Here is a 21,174-nt window from a genome sequence, read left to right on the forward strand (position 1 = left end):
GCCCCTCCATACCGCTGTGATGAAGGAGCTTTGTAGACGCTCGTGAGCGGCCTGATCGGCATGCATGGTCCAGCCATCTGGTGGCGCATAGCTTAAACAGCCAAATACAGATCTAATATTCCTGTAACCAAGTGTAAAACATTTGAAGCATACAGGGTGTTTCATTTTAGCTGCACCAAATATTTAAAAATTGCCTGTGGCAGATAGCACAATTATAATCCTTAATTGATCTAAACTACTCGATGAGGCGGCCATTACTTACATGAGAAATCAAAACGCCTAATTGAATAACTAGCATAATTACGCTAGTTAACTTTTTAATTAATGATTTTACGGCACATCTTTCAATCTACGAATTATAGCCCCTGAGTTCACAAGCCGTATCCGCTTGGAACGAATTCTCAGTACTGAACCAGTTTCGAGATATTAATTTTTAACGTATGGGCGTTCCAGTTAACTTTTTGAGGAAAACGCTGTTTTATGCATTGAAGCACAAAGTCAAAGTTAACTGGAACGCCCATGCATTTCGTCGGACACTAAAAATTATTATCTCGAAACTGGTTAGGTCCTGAGAATTCGTTCCAAGTGGATACGCCTTGCGATCTCAGCGGCTCTAATTCGTAGATTGAAAGATGTGCCGTAAAATCATAAATTAAAAAAGTTAATTAGCGTAATTATGCTAATTACTCAATTAGGCGTTTTGATTTCTCGTGGAAGTAATGGCCGCCTCATCGCGTAGTTTAGATCAAGGATTATAGTTGTGCTATCTGCCACAGGCTATATTTAAAGACTTGGTGCAGCTAAAATGAAACACCCTGTATAAAAAGACAACGTGTTCAAGATTACGCTTTTGCCAAAAATTTGAGCTAGCAGCAAAGTAGAAAAAAACTTGGTTACTGCTATATTAGTTGTGTGTTTGTTTGAGCTTTGTGCCGCCAGGTGGCTGCACCGTGCAAGCAATTCACGTCTGCCCCTCCGTTCATCACGTAAAACATGGTAAAACGGCCAGTACAGTTACGCTGGCGTTCACCTCAATACCGGACAAGCTAAATTCTATTGTGGCAATCCTTAGACGTGTAGTGACGGCCGTAAACGCGTAGATGCTGGCGCCGTTTTGGATACCGTCACTCCGATGCGCTGCAGCCATTCCGCTCGTCTGCTGCCTTGCAGGGGGGCACAATGTCGCAGCTTGACATGTCGCCGATCGCTACGTTTGCAGCCCACAACGCAAGGGTGCACCATGGTGCTTGAGAAAAGAAAGAACACGACCAACACTGACCACGCAGCTCTCGTCAACATGGAGCACGTTATAACACAAGCAGACGACACTTGCTGTGGGCAGGAAGTGCTTTTTGTGTAGTGATACATGTCCTTGTGCATTCTCTTTCTGTTAGTTTCTTTTATTGCGATAGCAATTATATGGACACTCCAAAGCAGATTTCTGACGTCGGCGTCGCCGTCGCCGTTGCCGTGAGGTTCCGTATGACGTCAGTGGAGATGAAATCGTCGCCGCGCGCCGAACGCTGTATGTGCGAGTGAAAGGGCGCGAGGGACGCGCGCTTTCACGGGGAGTGAACGCACGGCGAAGAAAATACGCGCGTTCTGCGCCGTGCTCCCTTAAGGGCTGCAGAAGTCTCTTTCCTCCTTTACAATCACCATATATGTAGAACAAAGGCGCCTTCTTCCGACGCGCGAAAGGTCGTGGCGGGGAGGAGGGGGGGAGGGAAGGGAGGCGACGTTTAGCTGCGGCATCAAGTGCCTATTTATATCAGAGGCTCCGGCAACAGTCACCAACGCCGTACGCATTTTGTGCGAACGCGGGCAAAACGCCGACGGCGTCGACAACAGTTCTGCGTGTTGCCGGTGCTGTTGCATGTCCAAGGGTATACACCTGATAAAGCTACTATCATTACTCCGTATAGCTCTCTACAAATTTGCTATCGCAATTGATGCTTCGTCTTTCAGGTGAAACTTCGACAACTTTTTTTATAGAAACAAATTAACTAACATCTAAACTATTACGAACAACATTTGTTCACCATAATGATGGAAAAATTATCGACGACGCGCCCTGGGCAGCCAATAGAATAGCTGGCCCAGTGACGTATTCTGGGCAATCACGTCATCTGGGCACAAAACTCAGCCACTTGGCGTGCTGCGATCGGTTGCGATGTACATTTTTAAAACCTTATAATAAATTACACGCTTTACGTGGAGCGCTTAGATGTGTCAATTAATGATCAGAAGGACCTACTCTAAAGTCTCCGTACGTTTGTAGAAAATCGTGAAAATCGTTTCAGGTTCCCTTTAATCATTTTCTCTCTCTCTAAACTTGGAGAACAGCGCAAAAATACGGAATAAGTTAGATGCGCAAACAAAACAGATGCATCTATAAAGAGACGGGACAGCAGCGTATGAGCCTTGTTTGCATATCTCCCTCTTGACGTTCATCGGTGCTGTTCTCTATTCCTTGATACTGCAGCTGAGTCTCTCTTCAACTGATTCTCCTAGTATTTCTGCAACCTCTGTGAGCTTCAAAGGTGTTGTCGGGGGAACCGAATAAATGTTGCGTGCAATCGTCGCCAAGGTTAATATTCTCTGGAGGAAGCAGCGACCCTCGTGAAGTTAGTAACTTCGACGAAGCTGCAGTGTTTGCAGTTCATTATTTGGTACGGCGATCTTGAATTTTCCGCAATAACAGCTACTATTGATGTCGACTATTTATCGGCGAGACCTATAGTAACTAATTTCTTAATAAAAACCTATGTTTGATGACGCATTTTTTGAAAAACACACCCGCGCCTGGCGCCTTGTATTATTTCGGACACCATTATTATGAGGTGGTTGCTGCAGGATAAGCTCCATTTTTGTGGTTAACGGTGTGGACTGCATTTATAGCGAAGCTTGTGTTCGGGTGCTGGGTATATAACGAGTCTCGAATATCCGGCTGCGATATAAGTGCTCGTGGTTGACGTGAGTGAGTGAACTAACTTTATTGAGGTCCAGAGAAGACGCAGGGGACACCCCACGCCACCCGGCTAGTCCCACGTAGGGACCGGCAAGCCGAGCTTGACGACCCGATCGCGGGCACTCTGGACGGCCAGGGTTTGGTCGTTGAGTTCGGGGCTGCCCAAAAGCGCAGCCCACCTATCCTCGCTGAAGGCGGAGCCGATGGCTTCACACTCCCACAACACATGGTTAAATGTTGCCGTTAGTCCACAGGCAGGGCAGTCCGCACTGGGATACCTTTCAGGGTATATAGCGTGAAGAACCGCAACGTTAGGATACGCACGAGCTTGTAAAAGTCGAAGGGTCACCGCCCGCGCCCTGCATAAGGCAGGGTGCGGGAGGGGGAATACCCGTCTTGACAGATAGTAATGCTTAGTGATCTCATTATACGTCATCAATGGTTCCCCGCGGGGTAGGGGGACTGCGGAGGCGGCGCGGTCAGTGAGTCCTCGCGCGGCCTCGTGTGCGCTCTCGTTAGGGTTAGAGGGAGAGCCCTCAATCGACCCCAAGTGAGCGGGAAACCAAATGAGAGAATGCGGAGAGATACTTTTCAAGCTTTGGAGAATGCGAAGGGCCTGAGGGGAGACCATCCCGGTTTGGTAGGCCTTAATGGCCGCCTTAGAATCGCTATATATTACCTCTCTGCGACCATCGAGCACAGCCAGCGTGATTGCAACCTGTTCGGCTACAAGTGGCTTCGAAGTGCGTACTGTAGCGCAGCAAGTGATCTTGGAATTAGAGTCGACGATGGAGACGGCGAACGCCTCTTGTTGGACATATGCCGCGGCATCCACGAAGCGGATGGTTGACGTGATTGACGTGATTTATTGTTCGTATATATATCAAAAGTGTGCTGTCTTTCAATTTGTATAATCCCTTTGATCCTACGCATGAGGCCTTCTTTTCTAGTAACTATACTACCTGACAACTGACAGGAATAATTGATTGTGATTCTTATCCTTCCTGAAAGTAGAACTACGCGTCAAGCGCCTCAACGAGGCTCTTGCGGAAGCAAATATGTATATAACGACGGGTCAATCCGTAGTTCAATGGTTACCTCAGCAGGCTGCGACTGAGGACGATGGACATGGAGTTAAAGGACTCATTACGGAACGTGGTTAAGAACACAGCCGTTTCTTGCCTTAGTAATAATACAAGCGCTGTTTATGGAAATAGCGCATGAAAGATTGAACTTGTCAATTCAATCTTATTTTAAACATGTACAGAGCACAGTGTTGAAGGCCACCCTTACAAGAAAGGTGTAAGGGTAAAGCTTGACGAGCCGAGGGGGCCACCACCAGGAAACAACAGCAGTGAGCATAACGTAGAACAATAAGTGCAGGCAAATACTAGCGTCATTTAGTAAAAATAAGCACATCAGTCATTCCTGGTATATATGGGATTCCATGCACATGAATAGCTCTATAGAAATAACTGGAACATCTACCAGTTAACGACCCGTTGCTCATTAAGAACTCTAAGGAGGCGCTGCGCTTCATTGACTCACACCAAGTGGCAAATCTTAAAGGTTTTTCCATCGGTATTACTGACCTCTACTACGGTTTACCACATAAGGGTTTATTAAGCTGTGTGGAACACGCTATTGACGAATTTGGAGAGGTAGCTTTTCAGACTGAATCCGGTACTTCAAATGGGCAGTTTTTGGAGCTTCTCCAGTTTTATCTGAAATTCACCTTCATCAAATGGGATGACAAATACTCCCTACAAAAAGGCATCTGTACAGGTTCCTGCATAGCACCCGTCCTGAGCAATTTATTTTTGTCACAGGTTGACAAGTCACTAGACGCTGAACTTCGACGCACTAAGGTGGTTACAAGGTTCCGATTCATTGACGATATTTTATTTCTTTTAGAGTGGGACCCACCATATTTTAGCCCAGATTCCGCGAAAGTTCTTGCTCTCGCTAAGAAATGCCTGAACCCATTCCAAATCCCTCATGAACTTTCCAGTGAAGACAGCATACGTTTTCTTGATATCAGGTTCGCTTTTAAAGAAAACCACGTGTGCTGGGGCAATGAACCTCGAGCAAACAAACCCCTTCTTCCGTTCAAATCAGCCAATTCAAAACTAGTAAAAAGCGCAATCGCCAATCTTTGTCTCAAGAACGGCTTGGAAAAATCTTGCCCACACATAATGAGCCAAAGTTTGGGCCCGCCAATTCCACGTCTGTTAGGAGCAGGTTACCCAAGGCACCTGGTAGGGTCCGTATCAGAGAAGCTCCTTAAGAAAATCAGGGCATCTGGCTCTATCGTGCGCCTCACCTCCCAAACATGGAGTAAGAAAAGAGAAAATTCACTGTAATCCCATACATTCATAAAATGTCGCACAGCATTAAGAAGACCGCCCTAAAAGCTAATGTTGGAGTCGTTCTTCTTGCACCGAATGAAGTTGCAAAAGTCTCCAAGATGACTAACCCCAACAGGAAAGAAAAGAAAACATGTGTGAAGAATCACCAAAACGAATTGGTGAAATGTAATGTAGGCGTAGTACATAAGATATCGTTAACATGTAAACGTTTTTATGTCAGACAAACGGGCCATTACATCAATGACCGGCTCGGCGAGTATGCTAACAACGTAAAGAACAAAACAGGAGGGTGGTTGGCAATTCATTGTGATGATTGCGGCTGCAGACCAAGGTTTAAAAGAGTGCATGATCATTGAAAATCTGAATAATGAGATGACACGCCTCATCATTAAGGCCCACTGCATCACAAGTTCACTAGAAAAGTGTATTAGCATGGACTCTATCACCTTATCAGCTAAGGAAATAGCTTATCAGAATGGCACGACACGTGCGTTTTGGCATTTTTTAAAGCGAAGCTTTCTACGTCTCACTGATTCGTCCATGAGCACCAAAAACGCGCTGCAGGAAAGCCAATACACAATAGAACAACGGCGAACGACATACGTATCGTCGAACACTACAATTTACATTCGCAATAATGCAGTGATTTGGACTTGTTGGTATGACATCGTGAGGCTTATAGCGCATGAAAAAGACAAGGACGAAGGAAGAGGTGACACGCACAGGCGCTAACTTGCAACAATATTTATTTCGAGAAAAGGACTCACACATATACAACTTTTTCGCATACATCATCATCTGCCGTTTACAGAAATACCTTAAACACCATTACGCAGGTAAGCTAACTCTTTGCGGGAAAGGGCAATAGATGGCTGTGAAATACAGTTATCCCCGAGCCTATCAATCGTTTCTGCTTCGATAATTTCGCGAGTTAATCTTCCTCGTGCTTTTCTCACGATGGAGCAGTCTCTGTATGCTGGAGCACACGTCGAGCGGTTACCTTCATCCGCCCCGGGATCAGCCCTCTTGCAATGCCTGCAGTGAGCGTCAAGGAACCCACCCCGCTTTTTTGCTACAGTGTACCGGTGTACTCGTTGAGGCACCGTCCGCTTTGTCCCACGTAATTTTTTCCACACTTTAAAGGACGGTTGTACACGATTGCTTCCGCACATTCAACAAACGGATCCTGGTGTTTCTTTTTGCACATTCGCTTCTCAGACAGGCCTGGTCTGGTTAGTCTGCACAGACATTGCAATTTTGTAGAAGCATAAAACACGACCCTAACATTCGAGCGTTGACCTATTTTCTTTAAACCGTGTGATAGGCCGTGGATATACGGGATGACAGCTACGTTCTTCTTATCTACACAAGACAGGCTGGAAGAATTGTTTGATAACTTCGACTTGAGCAGACTCTCAGCAACGTTAATAAGGACATGTGCGGGATAACCTGCCAAACGAAGGCGGATGATGTGATCATTGAAGCTGTCGGTCATCAGCTCAGGGCATGACTTACATAACGCGCTTGACAAGCATGTCTTTGCGATTCCCCTCTTAACCAACTTAGAGTGCGCAGACAGATATGGGAGCAGTGGCTTGTTCGCGCGAGGCTCGTGCTTCCAGCGTACATGGTCGTTGCAAAATAGAAACTTAATGTCAAGAAAGCGAATACTTCCGTCAATCGGCAGTTCATTCGGATCTGCAAGATTCAGAGGTCAGATTGGTTGCGCAAGTAAGTGCTACCGGGAGTCCATCCACGGTCACCAGGAGCCTCCGGGAGTGTTCAAGGTTGATCGACCAAACGACAGAATCCTTGTGGCAGGTTCAACTCAAGGAATGGCGTCGGCTCCTCCGCGACAAGTTGCCTGCGCCAAAAGGGAAAGTTCATTTCCTTCAACGGGGAAGTGTTCCTCACGACGTGCAACGCGTGCTTGCCCTAGGGCCAAAGTTCGCCGTCGGAAAACGGAGGACCCCTCCTGTCTCTCGTCAGACAGGTTTCCCAGCGCGCCGCCGGAGAGTACAACTTGACTGCAGCTCTGACTGTTTTGATTTTTTAACCTCTAATGCACTTTCTTTTATACGCGAGGGTTTATCTCCTTTAAAAGTAACGCATGAACTGCCGATTGACGGAAGTATTCGCTTTCTTGACATTAAGTTTTTATTTTCCAACGACCATGTACGCTGGAAGCACAAGCCTCGCGCGAACAAGCCACTGCTCCCAAATCAGTCCGCGCACTCTAAGTTGGTTAAGAGGGGAATCACAAAGACATGCTTGTCAAGCGCGTTATGTAAGTCATGCCCTGAACTGATGACCGACAGCTTCAATGATCACATCATCCGCCTTCGTTTGGCAGGTTATCCCGCACATGTCCTTATTAGCGTTGCTGAGAGTCCGCTCAAGTCGAAGTTATCAAAAAATTCCTCCAGCATGCCTTGTGTAGATAAGAAGAACGTAGCTGTCATCCCGTATATCCACGGCCTATCACACCGTTTAAAGAAAATAGGTCAACGTGCTAATGTTAGGGTCGTGTTTTCTGCTTCTACAAAATTGTAATGTCTGTGCAGACTAACCAGACCAGGTCTGTCTCAGAAGCGAATGTGCAAAAAGAAACACCAGGACCCGTTTCTTTGATGTGCGGAAGCAATTGTGTACAGCCTTCCTTTAAAGTGCGGACAAAATTACGTGGGACAAAGCGGAAGGTGCCTCAACGAGCGTTTAAAGGAACACCGGTACACTGTATACCAGAAAAGCGGGTGGGTTCCTTGACGCTCACTGCAGGCATTGCAAGTGGGCTGATACCGGGGCGGATGAAGGTAACCCGCTCGGCGTGTGGTCCAGCATACAGAGACTGCTCCATCGTGGGAAGAGCACGAGGAAGATTAACTCGCGAAATTATCGAAGCAGAAATTATTGATAGGCTCGGGGATAGCTGTATTTCACAACCATCTATTGCCCTTTCAAGCAAAGAGTTAGCTTACCTGCGTAATGGTGTGTAAGGTCATTTTGCAAACGGCGTATGTATGATGATGTATGCGAAAAAGTTGTATATATGTGTGGGTCCTTTTCTCGAAATAAATGTTGTTGCAAATTAGCGCCTGTGTGTGCTACCTCTTCTTTTGTCCTTGTCTTTTTCATGCGCTATAAGCCTCACGATTACATTCGCAGTTGTACCGATAAGAACAATGGGAACTGCAACGCCACGCTACCCAGAAGAACTGCATATATCTTCATTGCATTTCGCCCGTCACGTGATGCATTCCCTGCCGTCACCATTGGTAGGCCGCGGGTGCAGCGCACGGCAGAAGAGGCTGCCACGCGAACTTAAGTGCGAGCGCGATCGTGCCCGTAAGGCCGATCCCGTGCATCGGCAGCGGAAGCGCCTCTGACCGTCTACCACAGCGATCGCAAGGCAATACTGTGCAACTGTAGAGTCGTCCGTGAAAGTGTGAGTGTGTGCGTGTAATCAACGGTTACATGATCTAAAATAAAGGCTATGCAACTTAACGAAATGTGTCTTCATTAAAATTCAACGTTCTAAAAATACAATCCTATACAAGCAATCAAATCACATATATGCATCGCATCGGGTTGCTGAGCACTTCCTGGGTACGTTGCGTGGTCGTTGGCTTTGGACTTTGACTGATTCACTTTGCAAAGGAGAAAGCTTCGCGTTCAACCATCTTTCTTTAAGAAAGGGCTTTTATTTTATGTCCGTGTGGTTCCGCCCTTGGCGCAGTATTGCCTGTGGCAAGGTATAAATAAGGTCACCTTCTCCTCGCAAAAACTGGTGATAATTTGCGCTTCGCGTGCGCAAACCGTGTTGCTTCTTTTGTCCATTTTTTATGCGCAATGCTACACATTCGTAATGGAAAACAAACAAGCCGAATTGGAAAAGCTACTGACATTATAGATGGAGTGAGAGGTAAAGTATCACTTCACTCATTCTACATTTGCGAAATGATGAATATTGCAATCTAATGCTATCTTGTAAATATCTTGCCCTCATAAGATAGATATAGGAACCCACAATGTGCGGGCAATCCGGAGACTGATTATCTGAAGTATTTGCTGACATCGCTAGCTAAACGACTTCTTCAATAAGCTCAGGCTCTGAATACGTTCCAGTAACTTAATTGAGGAATAAATTATCAGCGATCTTAAGTTCACAGGTTGTCGTACGACGTAGAATAAAATGGGCTAACACGTTAAGCAACAGTGCTTTCTGGACACCAGATAAACTACGAAATACGTGCTAAATTACTAATACATATGCCATTGGTGTAAACTATGTAATAATTAATACCATACCAAGCACGATGAGTGCATGGAACTTTCCGTTTTTTTTTCTTTATATATGGCGTACCTCTAAAGCGTCGTCAATGTTACGTGGTGCTCTGCAGCCGCTCTCTGAATAACATCTTGAACACTACAGCATGCAATGGCCAGGAAAGGTTGTGAGGATCGCAAGGCTGACTTTCAATTGTCGACTTCCAACTACATCCTCGGGAAAAGTTTAGTAAACATAAAAACAGAAAAACCACCAGACTGGAAAGTTCATGCAATTAGAACTACCCTTATACTTACGTTGCTGAACGTCAGGTTGTTCAAATGTAAATATGAGCTAAGGAAATAAAAGGCGCTGTGGCTTGCAATGAACTGCAATGATCATGGTTGCAAGGCCATGTTAGAATCACGACTACCAGGAAATCGCAAATGACCGAATTGTACATATGCAGCTAGGATAGATAGAGGTAGAACAAAAAATCTGGAAGGACATGTGCGCGGCAATTATATAAATTTCCTAATCTGCTCAAGATGTGACAAATGCGTAGGCGAATATACGTGTTTGAGTGTTACTCTGTAATAAACTGAAATACTTGTTTAATGTTGCTTGACGTGCGCAGTGAACTCTCTTGCTATGTAAAAAAATGAACAAATGAAAGACTTAGAATAACCTGTTTTTTCTTAATGCCAAGTATGTCCATTTGTATCTTCGCTTACTTTTGTCTATGACGTGCTGCGTTTCCTTCTGTAATGGATCGTCAACAAACACAAATGGCAACACGATGTAATGCAGCATAGTGCAGAATGAGGGAGTGAAACATTTTTAATTGCGGCCTATGAACGTTACAGAACTGAGTAGTGTTCATGACGAAATCCTAACTTAGCCTGTATAAGAAGGCTAAAGTTATGGCAGTTTACCGATATGTTTATCGCATAGAGAATTCATGTCTGCAAGATGGTGTGGAATTATAAATTATTTTGTGTGACACATACAGGAAGCAAACGTATACAAGCTAGCACAGAGACAAGTGGTGCTGAATATTACATCATTAGAAGATGGCGGCGCCGACAAACTTTAAACGAATTTCATTAAATTCGGTAATAAAGTCTTACAGCGTTTTTTTATTTCGATTAGTATTATAATAAAGCCAAGGTTGTCTTCCGCTAGTTGCGGAAGAAATGCTGCTACTCTTTCGTTTCGAGTACCCTCTCTTCAGTAAGCTCGCGGTCAAATTTCACTGTCAATACCAGAAGGCCTCAAAGACACAAGCATCATATTCCACTTTCTTAAAGCTGCGCCTTGCAATATTACAACTGCCTCTGTTGACGCTACCAAAGCCGTATTGTACACACGCCACTGTACGAAGTATTTAGCTACTTTTATTTTGTATTGCAAGTTTTATCGTCCATTTTCTGTCGTTAGAACCAACAGCTCCTGGAAGCAATCCTATCCAACCTCCACGACTGACAACGGAAATTGAAACCAATTTCTGTAAGCACGGTCGCAGCCGAACCGATTGTCCACTCTAAAAAATGCCGCTTCCCCATTTTCTGCTCTCCGCATTTTGCGTTTCCCTCCGAACGTTGCCGCTTCGTCCTCAATGGAGCCATTTCTCGTCAGCCATTAGACGCGCGCGATTTCGCTTTATCTTGAGGGAAACGAAACAAGGCTCCTTCGAAAACCATTCGGTAGAAATGCTTCGAAAGTTTCAGCCAACTCCGTCGAACAAATCGGCGAAGCCAAGGCCATAGAGGGAAAAAAGGAAGAAGTATGGCATGCCTTGCGAGCTTCAATTTCGCCTGGGCTGTGCTCGATTCTGAAGTTTACGCCGAGTTGGTAAACGAACGTGCGGAGCGGCGAACGCACCCGTCGTTTCATTTGCCGACGTCGTTTTTGTATTTGCGCAAACGAAAAGTGAAGCACTGCGACCCTCAGTGAGCGCGAGTTGTGCGCTCGTCTCAACTACATATTTCTTCTTGCTTCCGTGTCACCTGTTTTCGTGCGTGGAAAACGTTGACCTGTTTATCTTTGGTGTTATTGTACTCGCAGCTGTTGGTCGCATCAAATTAAACAGCACCAGCCTTAGCCTCCACCGTGCAATTTGAACGTGAGCGACAGCACGACTAGTCCAATCGGCATGTCCTTTTCAGATGGAAAGAAAAAAAAAAAAAAAACAGGCTAGAGTGCGCTTCTCCGGCACTGGCCCGGATATAAACCCACTCGCGCACGTATCGCGGGAAACCAGTGCGGGAGATCTGCCTCCCCTTTCTCCTACGAACCAACCCCCCTCCCCCCACCCAGCGAGCTATCGCCAGGCCGCCGGCATGGACTGCCGGAGCAAAACAAAACGAGCCAAGCGAGAAGGAAAGGCGAGAATGCCTTTCCGCTTCACAATCCTGCCACATGATGGCGCTCTCAGAGCGCGTGCGCGGTCACGTGACAGCCCCCGCGCTTAACTGCGCACGCGCGTCTCCCCATCCCTGCTGTCTCGTTTCCGCGATCCGCACGACAGCTGGGGATCGACGTGCTCCCTCTCCCTTTTTTTCCTTCCCTCCCAATAATGAAGGAAAGGCTACCGTAGCGCTCCCCCACGGCGACTGGAGGAGACTCCCATCTCTCGTCAAGCGTCGTTCGGCGAGCCGCGGTGGAAGCGCTGCCGCGTTCTGTCCTCTGTGGAGCGCCGCCATAGCGCGCATCCCCCCATACGGCGTTAACTCGCCACGCGCGTCTCCACAGCTAACGCTGAGCCTGACGGAAATCTGTGTGACGAAGGTTCTCTGATTGCGCCGCCGTCCGTTCGTGTCATCTCGAAATGCGAGCTCGGAGGTGGTGAACTTGACCGACGTGCCGTCGTGCACTGACCGGGCAGCTGAGCGGTTCAGCGTGAGACGTTTTCGTTGAGTGAAATCGAGGAGCCAACCAAATGGAGCAGCACCGGCGCTCTAGGAGGAACAGTGTTCGGCTTCTGATCGAGTGCCACTTGCTGCTCGCACTCATCCTGCCCTGGACTCCACACGTCGCGTGCGGCCGTAATGGTGAGTTATCTCCAACTGGCGAGTGTTTGCAACGTGCGTGTCGCGAAAGTTACGCTGGCAACAGAAAATGTTTTGGGAAATAAACCGTCGATATCTTTTGCGCTTTTATTTTCTCATTAATGTCCTACAGAACAGTAATTAAAACGTAAAATACAACTCGACATTGTCATCTTGCTATGGCTTTCAATGCGTAAACTGCACCTGATCAGTCGTCCTGAGCGCTTTAGCGAGTAATTGCGAGGCGACGTCGCACCACATGCTGAACATTTGTCAGTAAAGTTCCAAGACTGAGTTTGGAAAAAACTGATGTATTCAACTTACAAAAAGAAAGAAGTATTTCTAGCGCTTGTCAAAGTGGTGCCGTCGGCTTTCTACGCACACAATTTGTGTTGGTCATGGCACAAGCAGAGAAAACGTCATCCGGGTGCTCTTCGAAGTGTTATTCACAGCAGTTTGGTTTGGCGCCATATCTTCTACCAGCAGAGATATCACACCGGGAGACAGAAAAAAAATACCGTGATTAGTCGGATGAACACGCGGGATGACGGGGCAGGATTGTACTGTTCGGCAGCTATTTTTTGAATAAAGCAGCATTGTAGAGCATCGCATTGCGTTACGACAAGAACCCAGATGAACAGAAATTGGTGCCACCACATTGTTTGGCGCATACGTTTTAGAGTAGCAAAGTGGAAACTTTGATTTATTGTCTGTCGTTCAGGCTGATTAAAGTCGCAGATCAAAATAGTCTTTGTTTCTTATGCTTGTGGCACTACTTTTCGATGGAGTTGAACCGGGACATCGCCACTAGGCATTTCATTGCTTCGCTTGAAGGTGATAAAAATCTTACCTTGCATGAACCTTCCTCCACCTGGCGGGCTTCCGCAGAACTGATTAGCCGTATGATAGCAGCACCAACCTTAATTTCCGGCAAAGAGGCATTGAAACAAATGTGGGACCAGCAGCAATTGTACGTCTACTTTCTTTCTGCTCAACTCTCAGTGCGTGAGGGACTTTTCACATTGAGGTTACGTTTCCCTAAGTCATTGCCGAACATCTGGTGATACACGTCCCTGTTCAACTTAAGATTTACTGACATTGTGCGCACAGTAACACGACACTCTTCAGGCAGTAACTGCGCCGTGCGTTTTACATTTACAGCGGTATGTGACATTGATGGGCGCCCTTTTCTGGGACCATCTCAAACCAACTTTCGGCCATCCCGAAATAATTGGTGCAAACAAAGTAGCGCTGCAGGGTGATGTTTGGTTGCCGTATACTGGCTGAAACCTGTTCAGTCTCTAACCAGAGGTACTCTCTAGTCTAATCTGCAGGTTAATGTGAACTCTGTTTTTGTAATTGTGTCCATAACATCACTTAATAAAGTACAGCAAAATGACTCAACAAGCAGAGCATCAGTTGCTAAATACTGCTCTGCTACTTAGTCAGTTAGCCTATTTTAAAGCGTGTCCAACGCTATAGCTACTCTGACCACATAAAAAGCTACTCAATAAAAGCTACTTTTTACTTCCAATATTATAAAAAATAAAAATAATTTCTTCAACTGTTTTGCCAAAAGATACATTACCTGTCAAAGGCTAAAGCTCGCGAGCTCGAAATGCGCCTAATACAAGGCTAGTAATAGCGATGCGTTATTTAATTTCGCTTAGTTACGATAACATCCAAATTACTTTCGTTCCTCGAATTGCTTAGAAAGTGTTGCCACCTTAAATCAATGATTACTGAAGAGAAACATGGCATTTTCTTATGTTATTTTACCATGAAGACTCGCTATATGGTTTACAGTTGTATTCTATTCTCTGCGTTCTGTGCCACCTCTCACCATCGAATCAACGATCGTAGCTGCATACGTCAGTTTTTTTCCATATCGAGAAGGCTGCCGAATACGTCTAACAGAATACGTTAGATTTTGTGTAAATGATTATTGTTAATTATTGGTCTAAGCTAAGCTTAACAATATACTTTGAATTTCTCAGGATGGCAGTGAACAATACTAATTTGCTTGCACTCTGGTCGCTCACACATGTACTTTTTTAAAGCTTGGCACAACTTAGCTGAAAGACGGTGCGTACAATTCCACTGTTTTGTTTTTCATGATGTATCATACTGCAGCAATAAAATTTTAATTGATGTGCTTGTTGTAATGCGGAACGACTCTTTACTTCAATCATAGCTGACAGCGGGCCGAGCTCCCGCTCTAAAACTTCCAACCAGGCTTTCCTGGCAGACTCCTGAACCACTCATTTCGCGGTGAAGGCACGCTCACGATAGTACAAAGGCTTGCGCGTGACTAGCATGGTGAGAGCCACCACGTGGATTTCTGTGCGGTTCTGAGCCGCTGAACGCTCGGCACAGGTGAATGTTTTCACACCCGTCGCAATCTTCCTGCTGCTTTGTACAATCGTCATAGCTTATAGAATTAGTTTCAAGATAATATAACTGCAAACATTTTTTTTCATTCCTTCACTACCTGGATTTAATCATAAAATATGTTGTCATCAAACGCAGAGAATACGTTTTTTTCGTTCTTATCACATTATCAGGTAAGCTGTTTCTTTGATATTTTGAGTCCTTACAAGGCGCCTGCAGTCATTTGTGCTGAATTAAAAACGAGTAGCTCGTTTAACTTTATAATATTGTCTAACGAGAAAGAACAATGAGATTCCTACTTTGCTTGTGATTGCAATACCGGTACCTGATCTCCAGGTGAAATGCAGGCTCCTTTGTTGCTGCAAGGGGACCTTCTACTCGTGACAGCTATATTGAAAATGATTATAATCTTGCCCTCCCCCTCCTCCGCGCTACCAGTCACATTAAAAATGTATGTAACTTTTAACAGTCTCTGCATATACAGCAATCCACCACAAGAGAAACCTGGTTCTCGTACCTTCGTGCATATTGTGCTCCGATATAATCTACACAGTGAAATACCATGCTAAACAATGATGTCTCGTATTATGAAAACCTATTACCTAAAGATCCTGTAATCTGCTCAGCGAGCAAGCAACACGTTTCATTCAACCTTGTCGCTTTTTGGGACGGCTCTTCTAAGTGGCGGACATGATGACAACGTAAAACTTATAGTCTTCAGTGTTATAGCTGATTAATGCTAAGGGCAATTCGATCATTTAGAGCTGTCCTAAACTGACGATCTCCGTTCTTCTTGACAGCGTGACGCCGTAGTTTAGTTTATTTTTAGCGTAAATCATCAGGTACACCTTAATCTTTGATGAAGGTGTAACACGGACAAGAGCTAAAAAGGTTACGGCACAGGCGCTGATCTTCCAACTCAGATGTTTATTGAAATGAAAACAAAATTAATAAGCACGAACAAGTAACGTCAACTGTTTGAACGTGATACAAGGGTAAAACCATTTCTGGACGCATGCTCATGGAACCCCAAGACACTAACCACTAAACTATCGCCGAACATTCAAGCCTGGTAATTAGTGGCTAACTTGTGCGTCATGCTGACTCTGAGAATGGCAGCTGGCTCATTAGTGCCCCTCGGGATGCGTTCGTGTTCGTGCTCGGCACTCGCTCGTGCCACTGCTCCCGCATTCGTCGTCTTCTTCCACGGCTGGCTGCGTTGCCGCTCACCATTCCAGCGTAGAATTTCACTTCTCTTCTATCGCCGGGCCGGCTCACCGGCCGGGAGACCCAACACGCACCGGGAGCCACTCCTCTCCTATCACGAGATTTGCTCGCACTATATGTTATCGAGAAGGCAATTCCCCTCACCTCACCCAACACTAAATAAAGCACAACAATTAACGCTTAGATTGCTGCAAATGCACAGTTACCCCAACCCCTATATATGCAGCAAATACCTCCCAGATATAAGGCCAGAATGCCCCAAGTGCCAAAATCCAAAGTGCGACTTAGATCACATGCTGTGGCAGTGTCCCGCGCTAAACGCTTGCTTCGGGTCTGCTGCCACCGAGGACGACTGGATCAACCACCTCAGGAGCCCCGACATGGCCCTTCAACACCAGGCCGTCCAGAAGGCCCAACAGGTGGCTGGCGAGCTCCCACTCCCAGTCCTCACATGACCGGAACCACCGGGCCGGCCCCCGTAAGGGGTGCCCAGGCCCCTTCAGGACCTTTAATAAAGTTAATTCTCTCTCTCTTCTATCGTCGTAATAGGGAGGTCATGTTTACAGGGGTATCAGTCATCGCTTAAGGGGGTATAAACCATTCATTGTCTTACGTGACGGACCGATTAATTTTCAAGCAATTTAATTTCGAAGAATCGCAAGCGGCAAAGGCGGGCGAATGCTGCTAACCAGGCCGCCGAGCAAACTCGAGACATAGAACGCAAGCGACAACAGCGGCGAGCAGAGAATCGTACAACGCAACTGAAGGAAAAGTTGCGAGAAAGGGAAGGAAAAATTGAAGGAAATTGAAGGACAAGAAGAACGAAAGGGAAGGAAAAGTAGTAAGAAAGGGAAGGAAAAGTAGTACGAAAGGGAAGGAAAAGTAGAAGGTCCGGTACACACACAACAAATTTCGATGAACCCCATTTTTTCGACAGGAGAAGTGCAGTGACTTTTTTTTAAAGTTTCCCACCTGTTGAGAATTGAATATATATTTTTTGTTGAATTTCCTGAATCACCTGCACCTTGGGACACCTGTACCTTGGGCCTTTCTGGCGATGTGCTACACCCCGAATTTTTGCTCTAAATATCTTTAACAGGCACTATCACACAAATATCTTATTTTGTAACATTTACTGTGTGCACGTGGTTCCCATTGCACAAATATGTGGCGTCTGATCATAATGTACTAATACTTGTGACAAAATTATAAATCAGTAATATAATAAAATTGGGAAATATAACAGCCAAATTTAATTTTAAGCTTCATTTTATTATTGGACATCGTCTATCGCCGTAATTACAGTTCCAATGGCCGCAAATGGCTGCTTGTAATACCCCGGCAGCTCCGCACTGATGTATCCGCCGCTTTCCACGCCGACCCTCAGTGTGCACACACTGGTCTCTTCAAGACCTACACCAGACTACGTCATAGGTTTTATTGGCGCGGTATATACACATTTGTGCAAAAGTACATTCGCTCTTGCACAGAATGTCAACGCCGCAAGCCTGATCCTTGCCGCTCTTCTGGACCAATGCAACCTTTGCCGTGCCCTTCACGACCCTTTGACCGGGTTGGAATAGACCTATACGGGCCTCTACCATACACGGCTGCTGGCAATCGCTGGGTCATTGTAGCTATAGACCACCTCACGAGGTATGCAAAATGGCCGCTCTACCCGCCGCGACGGCTCGTCACGTTGCCTCCTTCCTGCTTCAACGCTTCGTTCTACGTCACGGCGCTCCCCCCGAACTACTGAGCGACCGAGGCCTCGTCTTTCTCGCCGATGTCCTTCAAGAACTTCTAACTGAATACCGCATTATTTTTCGCTGTACCACCGCATATCACCCGAAAACAAATGGATTGACAGAACGCTTTAACCGAAATCTTGGCGACATGCTTTCGATGTATGTCGCCTCCAACCACACCAACTGGGACCTCATCCTTCCCTATGTCACATACGCCTACACTACGGCTCCCCAGGCAACGACGGGCTGTTCTCCCTTCTTTCTTCTATATGGCCGAGAACCGTCATTTCCCATTGACACTATTCTTCCTTACCGTCCCGACTTGTCAGAGGGTACACCGGTTTGGGAAGGCGCCCGGTATGCAGAAGAATGTCGGCAACTAGCTCGTTCCCTTACAACGCAAGAACACGCGCTACGGAAATTTCGTCATGACGACGGGAGCCCCCACACCCAGTTTTCGCCTGACGCTCTGGTTTGGTTGTGGGTGCCTCCTACTTCGACACCAGGTGTCTCCTCCAAGTTTGTATCCCGATACCATGGACCCTACCGGGTTCTACAGCAAACTTCTCCGGTGAACTACGTCATCGAACCTCTGACGCCCTCTACAAGTCTGCGTCGCCGAGGCCGCGAAACTGTCTACGTCGATCGGCTCAAGCCGTATCACGAGCCCTCCGTCCTCACGACGCCTTAGGCCTCCTGTGCGGCTCCATCTTCAGCGAGGGGGGAAGATGTAAGGAAGAAGTGCGTCGTGTAGAGCTCCGCAGCCGGATCGCCAGCGCTACTGAAGTGGGGCTCGGGCTCGACGCTGTTCCTGGTGCGCCTGGCTAAACCTACGCTGCTGTGTCTTCCTGTCAGCGTTCTTCGTGTCGTCCACAGCCGTGCTAGACTTCCTTGTCGTAGACGGCCTAATTAGGTACTACACTTGAGCAAAAAGAGAATCGCAGCTCCGTTACGAAGTATAATGACAACCTCGAGACTTCGTGCGTATCCACACAAACAATAAACGCTGGCCTAACTAACAAATGACACTATAGCCGAATCGAACCAAGAGCAATTATCAACCGTAATCAATCAGAAAACCGCATATTGTTTATAGTGGCGCTCGCGTAAATGATCAGATGTTTCCAGGGTCGCCCACGCTCGAAAATGGAGCCTTGTGTTTTTGGACATGAGTAATCAGCAGGGAGCTAATGCGCCTGAAAACGCCGTACAGGTCATATTTTCGAGAAAGTTAAGCACGTGGGGGCATGCTACAGAGGCGAAACGTTTTAATTATGCTGTGCAGAAGATTTAGTGATTCCTTGTCGTTACGTGTGGAAAGTGCAGTTATAGCGAATGTACACTAAACATGGTGAGAATCGCCATTTTGCAGCAGGCTCTGAAAATGGTTGGAAAAGCGCTGCCTTTTTTGAGCGGCTTCTACATCCAACGTAAACACCAAACAATATGACATAGTGAAGCACTAATGGCATGCAGAAGTAGCGTATGCATCAGTAGATCACATTGATTTTTTTTTTCGTCTGAGGGCTGGTAAGGTATAAGGCAAAGTGCGGGTGAAGATGCGGTATGTACAAAAAGAACTTTCAGTAGTTTCAGGTTTTACGGGTCGAAATTACGATATGAAGATTAGGCGCGCCGGAGTAGTGGACTCGGGAGTATTTTGAGCACCTGTGGATATTTAGCGTGTACCTTAGTCTAAATATACCAGGGTGATTGCATTTCACCCCTCGAATTGCCGACAGTTGAGATCGAACTCGTTACCTCGAGTTTAGCAGCGCAAAGCGAACGTAATAGTCACTAATCTACCGCAGTAGGTACATGGTACCTAAGATTTACATTTTTCTAGTACATTCTGCTTTGCTATTTGCCGATGAATAAAAGTGTGGTTAATGGTTCTTCAGGGCACTTATACTAATATAAGGCAACGTAATCATCCTGGCATGACTGCGAGAGAAATCAGAAAAAAATATTCGACGTATGGGGCTACACTAGAAATGAAGTAGAGGTATTTTTACGATGCTTATGTTGCATGCGGAGAAAATTATACCAAATAAACTGAATAGTCAGCATACCAGCCACATAGTAGAATGCACACTTCTATAACAGTGGAGGATGGTATTGAAAGCTTTCTAAAATTCCATTTGAAGAACGTCACTGTGATTACTACTCATAATGTATGAAGAACAAAAGCAGTTCACTGCGCCAACACACGAAACTGAGTTCTTGCAATCTTCAAAAGTATTTAAAAGATTCTACATTGAAAAGAAAAGTGTACAATCATTGCATTCTACCGGTGCTAACATATGGGGAGAAACTTGGAAGTTAACGATGAAGCTCGAGAACAAGTTAAGAACCGCACAAGGAGCGATGGAACGGAAAATGGTAGGCCTAACGTTGAGACAGGAAGAGAGCGGTGTGGATCAGAGAACAAACGGGGATAGACGATATTCTAGTTGACATTAAGCGGAAGAACTGGAGTTGGGCAGGTCATGTAATGCGTAGGATGGATAACCTGTGCACCATTAGAGTCACAGAATGGATACCAAGAGAAGGGAAGCGCAGTCGAGGACGGCAGAGGACGGCAGGCGGGGTGATGAAGTTAGGAAATTTGGCAAGTTGGAATCATTTAGCGCAAGAAAGGGGTAAGTGGAGATCACAGGGCCTTCGTCCTGCAGTGGACATGAATAGGCTGCTGCTGATGATGAGATTCGAGAAAAATAATTTGACATCTAAGTTCTGCGGAAGCCCGCAAGATAGAGGAAACTATACGAAATATTGCCATCCACGAAGCTACAAATGAAACCTACACGGGTAAGCTCAGATAGTAGGGCAACCGCCCCGGAAAAGCGTTGGTCCCGGGTTAGAATCCCAGACCAGGACGAATTTTTCTTGAACTGCGAGACTTTCTCAGAAACCCGTATGGGTTTCCTTTGAAGCTTTATGCTACAGTTCAGGTGGATGACAATTATTCCCTCCCAGAAAAATAATTATGTACTTGAGTATGGCGGTTTTTAAGCAATCATCATGGATAAGGTTTTAAAGAAATTGCACCTCCAATTGCACAACTGTGTTTATCGCGATTGTTATTTCTAGGTTGAGTGACCAATGGCTGAGCTCAAAGATATTTTTCTGCAAAATATGCAGTTTCTTTGTA

The 21,174-nt window shown here is 45.9% G+C and overlaps 1 protein-coding gene across 1 annotated transcript in view; it reads left to right on the forward strand.

Annotated features, from left to right (window-relative positions):
• Positions 1-12,273: 12,273 nt before the first annotated feature.
• LOC119454622 (uncharacterized) overlaps positions 12,274-21,174 on the forward strand; it is a 270,464-nt gene continuing 261,563 nt past the window's right edge. Inside the window, exon 1 of the mRNA XM_049666911.1 lies at positions 12,274-12,657. Within this exon, the coding sequence (XP_049522868.1) occupies positions 12,546-12,657 (112 nt within the window). The 5' untranslated portion in view covers positions 12,274-12,545. The remainder of the gene's footprint in view (positions 12,658-21,174) is intronic.

The sequence above is a fragment of the Dermacentor silvarum genome, chromosome 5 (genome assembly GCF_013339745.2).
Source record: "Dermacentor silvarum isolate Dsil-2018 chromosome 5, BIME_Dsil_1.4, whole genome shotgun sequence".
Lineage (NCBI taxonomy): Eukaryota > Metazoa > Arthropoda > Arachnida > Ixodida > Ixodidae > Dermacentor > Dermacentor silvarum.